The sequence below is a fragment of the Lactuca saligna genome, chromosome 9, assembly GCF_052625555.1.
Source record: "Lactuca saligna cultivar CGN05327 chromosome 9, ASM5262555v1, whole genome shotgun sequence".
NCBI lineage: Eukaryota > Viridiplantae > Streptophyta > Magnoliopsida > Asterales > Asteraceae > Lactuca > Lactuca saligna.
Window position 1 is genome coordinate 159,642,016 of NC_136425.1, and position 5,901 is coordinate 159,647,916.

General features: G+C 35.8%; 1 protein-coding gene across 1 annotated transcript; it reads right to left on the reverse strand.

Moving 5' to 3' along the window:
* Positions 1 to 4,402: 4,402 nt before the first annotated feature.
* On the reverse strand, positions 4,403 to 5,538 carry LOC145017749 (uncharacterized). The gene is made up of 2 exons (XM_078975717.1): positions 5,313 to 5,538; positions 4,403 to 5,230 (listed from the first exon to the last, which is right to left on the reverse strand). The coding sequence occupies exons 1-2, from the start codon at positions 5,484 to 5,486 to the stop codon at positions 4,649 to 4,651; spliced, it is 756 nt and encodes a 251-aa protein (XP_078831843.1). The 5' UTR covers positions 5,487 to 5,538; the 3' UTR covers positions 4,403 to 4,648.
* Positions 5,539 to 5,901: the final 363 nt, after the last annotated feature.

The following is a 5,901-nucleotide window of genomic DNA, read 5'->3' on the forward strand; positions in this document are numbered from 1 at the left end:
AATGAGACTTTTTCGCACCCATGTTATGTTATTACCAAAATTACTATTTTATACATTAGAAAATATAGGATTTTCTGGAAAAACGATTCGTACGATTTTTGAAAACAATGAATTAAGACACACATGCAACTATACTCGATTTGAAACAAGAATTACAACCATTTGATAAGAAAATATTGGATTTTCTGGATTTTTAAACTATCATCAAAGTTTTTATACTCAAATGCTTATGAACTCACCAACATATTTTATGTTGACACTTTTTAAACGATTTGTATTCTCAAGAAATCAATAAGCAGGTTATGGATTGCAGACTCAAGCTTATTTTGCTGTATTTTGGGAAATTTGCTTACCGAGGTTTCTTTTGTGTACACTTGAAAACATAAACACGATGTAAAACAATGTAAGCTTGTCTTATTTATGTAAGTTGTTTGGATTTGCTATGTTTCAATTATATGCAATTGTTATGATACTACACAATGAAGTCACCCGCCTCCGGACGTTTTCGTCATTCTGGTCTGGGGGTGTGACAGATTTGCTTCCATTGCAATCAGAACGACCATAAAAAGGCCAACTGCCCGCGACTGACAGCAACAATAGCACCAGTAGCAGTGCTAGCTCTAGCGACCCTGCAAATTACGGTTGGCTCAACGAGTTCATAGGGAATTCGATGAGTTCATTGGGAACTCGGCGAGTCCAGGACTAGACGTGCCAATTTACAAGAAATTGGACTCGCTAGGTTTAAGGATGAACTTGGCGAGTCAGTATTAGAAGGTCCCGATTTTTGTACGAAGGAGAACTCGATGAGTTCTTGAAAGACTCGGTAAGTACGGTTGAAGCTTTTAGCATTCTAAGGATTATCAAACTCGGTGAATTTATGGATCAACTTGGGGAGTTGAGTCAACCAGATGTTGACTTTGACCAGGGTGTTGACCTTACCTTTGACTTTGACCTGAGCTAACCCTTGAAAGGGGTCAAGTGCATGAAATGATAATAAAGGAGTTTGTTATGTGTAGGACTTGAGAGGTGTTGATCCCGGCATCAAGGACAGTTCAGACACTTCACGGCATTGAGGTGAGTTACCTTCCAGTAGAAGTTGGTCGAAGGCACCAAGGTTGACCCACTAGTAAGAGTTATAGTATGGGTAACTGTCTTTGTGATAATTATCTGGTATATTGTTATCTATTATGTTTATGTGCCAGTATGCTATGATGTTATGTGGTATGTGATAGAAAGGGTAGGATAGACCCAAGTACAAGTCGATAGGTCCAAAGGGGTATGACAGCCCCCATATAAGTTAGGGAGTATATGACTTGTATATTTATGCACTAGGATGTTATGTGGTAGAGTAAGGGGTGAACTAGTCCCCAGTACCAGTCGAAAGGAGTGAAGGGGTACAACACCCTTATATGTTAGGCAAGCTACCGGTCGACAGGGTCGAAGGGGAGGCCAGCACCCAGATATGCTAGGCAAAGTAGCGGTCGACAGGACCGAAAGGGTAGTTAGTACCTAGTTATGTATGCAGTATGTGTTATGTATAGTATGTGGTATGATGGCGGAACTCACTAAGCTTTGTGCTTACATTTTTCAGTTTTGTTTTCAGATACCTCTTCTTCGAAGTGGAAGGAGCCGACACGGTAGTAACGCATCACACACACATGATTTCTGCATTATGAGATTCTTGGGATTGTACTCTGATATTATTACTATTTTTATGATATGGTTTTAAAACATTTGATTATGGTTTTATGAAGTAATGTGACTCGATGATGTTTTCTTATAAATGTTTTCTAAATTGTTATATCAACAATGAAATTTTTGGTTTTGAAAATTGGGATGTTATAGTATCATTGCCACGAAGGACTAGAATCAGATCCTCTCTCCTTCGCATATACTTGAGAATATTCTTTATTTCTATACAATAAGCTCTGCCATGATTTCCCTGGAAGCGAATGACAATGCTAAAAGAAAATGACACCTCAGGGTGAGTACATTTCATAACGTACATAATCGATCCTACAGTTGAAGCATATGGAAATCAACTCATTATGCTATCTCTTTATCTTTACTAGGGCTTTAAGTCATACTTAATTTGGCATTACTCTGAATATGTAGCTCTCCTTTCTTGGAATTCTCCATACTAAAACGTTTCAGTACCTTATCCAAGTATGTATTTTGACTATGACCAGTTAGTCTTTTCATTCTATCCCTTAACATTCTTATCCCAGGAATATAGGCCACCTCTCGTAGATTCTTCATAGTAAAACACTTTCCAAGCCAATACTTTACTTCTTGCAAAGTTAGAAGGTCGTTCCCTATAAGGAGTATGTCATCAACCTACAATACTATAAAGGTTATTATACTCATACTAGCCTTGACATAAACACGAGACTCATCTTCACTCCTAGAGAAACCAAATTCTTTGACTTTCTCATGGAAGCAAAGACTCCAGCTACAAGATGCTTGTTTCAATCCATAAATGTATTTCTTAAGCATACATGCTCTACTAGGAAACTTTTCATATACAAAACTCTCTGGATGACTAATGAAAACATTTCAGCCAACTTCCTATTAAGGAAATTCGTTTTTACATTCATCTACCATATTTCATAATCATGAAAGGCAGCTATAGCAAGCATAGTCAATCCCTAGGGTTTGAGTAAAGCTTTTCGCAACCATTTCCTCCTTGTAGTTAGCTGGCTCATCCAAATTTATCAGTGTATAATCACTGACAAATGTGTCACCCTATGTAGTTATTTGGAAACAATAGAACTCATGTAACATGCTAACTCAACCAGATCAGCGAAGAGGTAATGATTTATCAATGAGTTCAACAGGAGTCTCATCCTCTAGTTGACCGCTAATGTCTTCTATGGTTCATTCATTGGTTGACTCTTGAATCTCTTCAAGGTTAATTGTACTCCCACTTTACTCTTTGCATATGAGCTCTCTTTCACGAAAGACTCCTCTTCGTGCTACAAAGGCCATGTTTTTACTAGGTCTGTAGAACAAATATCCAAAATACTTTTGAGGGTAACCCATGAAAAATACATCTTTCACTTCTATGATGTAGGTTGTCATGAGTCTTTTGTCTAACGAAAGCTTCACAACCGTGAACCATAATATATGCTAACGAGGGAACTTTCCCTGTCCACATCTCATGAGGTTTTTTGGAAAACTTCTTGGTAGTGACAACCAAGGATATGGGCGGCTGTCTCTAAGGCATACCCCCCAAAAAGAAATGGAAAGAGAATTTCGACTAATCATGTAACGAACCATGTCTAACAATGTGTGACTATGCCTCTCAGCCACACCATTAAGTTATGGTGTCCTACAAGGAGTCAATTGTGAAATAATTTCTCATTCCTTGAGATAGTCGTGGAACTTGATACTAAGATATTCTTCACCTTTGTCATATCAGAGCATCTTTATCTTCCTGCATTTGATTCTTTTCTTCATGTTTAAACTCTTTGAACCTTTCAAAGGTTTCCGATTTCTTCTTGATTAAGTAGATATAACCATATGATAACAACTATTTTTAGGAGATGTTTAGGGTGTCTCTTAAAGGGACGAATATAGATGAAGGAAGGCGGTGAAAGAGTGTGGAGATGAAGGTGATAAAGTTCAAGTGCTCAACATATTGACACCTTATATAGGGGAGACTTGCCAGATTCCTCATATATTTGTCAAGATATCGGATTCAACAGACTTCATCTCGTCAAACACATTCTATGTAGGCTTTTAGAAAATTTTGAATCAAATGACCCACTCTAAGCCCTTGACCTTATGACTTATGTTGCGCAAATAAGATTCAATGCATAAACTTGTTGTATATAATGTTTTAAGGGGTTGTACCTTTTAAAATTCAGAATTTTAGACTAAATGCTTATTTTCGTAAATTTCAATTAAGAGCAAAAATGTAAAAACAATTCTATTATAAATAGAAGCATCGAATTGATAAGTGGAAATATAGTTGCTATGAAACTATGGCGTACATAAATTAGGAATTAAAATACAATAATGATTTGAATGCTAACTTGAATAACTCGAATACTATATTTCCAAGTTGTGTTTAACATTTCTTTAATAAATATTGACTAATGATTTCTACAACGTACATTCTTTTAGTCAACTTGTGTTTCTTTGGTTAAAAATTTGAAATCGCCATTGTTTTGGTTCCTAATTCAAACAGTGATTGAAGTGTATTAATATTTTGCTTAAACGACGTCAGATTAAATTTAATATGTATATAATACATAAAACCTTACTTTATTATATATTTGGACATTACTCAGACTAATAATTTGTAAAAGAATTGGATCTACGAAATATGAAAGATAGATTTGAAAATATAAAAGGAAAAGCAAAAGAATAAGTCAATCAAGGAAACATAAAAGATAGGTTCAGAAAGAAAATAACCAGCTGCTCTTGTCTAGTATCCGAAACATAACATAGTTGTAGATATTCTCACTATTGATTGTTTATCTATAAACTTAATTACAATACCCAACCAGTTAAGCTGGTTTTGATGATAACAATCCTGTTAGAATCAACAAAAAAAAAAAAAAAAAAGAACAAATAAGCAAGAACATAGATCTTTATGCTTCGAAATAACTAGATTTCATGGGGTTTTCGTGCATATCCAGATCTATGGCCTTCCGTTGTGTTCAAAAGGCCTAACCACAGAAGCTATTTCATGTCCAATCTTCCGCAGGTGATCACTGTTTGAACCCTTGTGTGATCCATACTCAATCATGGGTGCTTTATTGACATCTAGAAAATGCAAGATTATGACTGTAGCTACAGAACCAACACACATAGGAATTGGACCAAAAATCCATAGGAGCAAAGTGATTGCAAAGTAGAGTGCACGCAATCCAACTGTCCAAAAATTGTTTCCTCTTATCACCGACTTTTGGATGCAAAGAACAGGAACAGAACCTGTTGGCATGCTTATGAGGAAACTAGCATGCACAAAATGCCTTGTAGTTTGTACAAAACAAGCAAATGCGAGTAGGAAGAATGATAAAATGCCCATGTATTTGATAGAGCTGGTGGATTTACTTGTGTCACCAAAGATAAAAGTGCTTGTAAGAAAGTTATTAGATGAGTTTCCCAGTAAAGCTCCGATAAGAGAACATAGAAGTAGAGAAATGGAACACAAGGAAGTTGAAGCAGATAAGTGGCTATTAAGAACAGATACTACAAACCCTCTATCTTTGGTGTCAATCTGCATCATTTCAAGAAAAGTTTTAAAGAAAATATAGAAAGAAGACAATTTTGTTATGAAATACAAGTGGTTGAAGTATTACCAGAAGCATTTTTTCAACCCATGCCTTTTTGTTATGATTCTCGTATCCGATAGCTGTGGTTTCAGGATGCTTGAGATATCTATAGAGAAGAAAGAGATGATAGACGCACATGATCAAGAACCCAGATGGGACTAGGATTATATCCAAGTGTTCTTCCTTCCATGCCCACCCCATCTTTCTTTTTTCTCTTCGCAACTGAGTTTCTTTTTGGTATGCAATGGGAAAGAATGTCAACTTATAGTATGGTTATGATCTATATTATAGGAGGGGTGGATCTGACTTTGTCAACGAGTTATGGTAGGAATTGAGATGCTGTTCACAACTTGGAAATGAATATTCTTCCTCCAGGCTATTTTACATTAATATTTTATCTTTTATTTGCTAGTATACAACTTTGGATTTGGTAAGGTCATCTTTTTTTTTTTTTTTTTGGAAAATGACTTGATTAAAAATTTAAGAAAGAAAATAAAGCTACCCAGGGGTTAGTAAAACAAAAACAAAACATGCCTAGCGATTATTTATTGGATAATGTAATTATCGTCTATTTTGTTTATCTTTATCACTTATCGTTTCCTAGTTTTCAGCCTAG

Excerpts from the sequence above, each read along its gene's own strand:
- LOC145017749 (XM_078975717.1), bottom strand. The coding sequence starts at position 5,486 with ATGGGGTGGGCATGGAAGGAAGAACACTTGGATATAATCCTAGTCCCA. Across the intron at positions 5,231-5,312 it reads GGGTTGAAAAAATGCTTCTG|ATTGACACCAAAGATAGAGG; the intron begins GTAATACTTCAA and ends GAAATGATGCAG.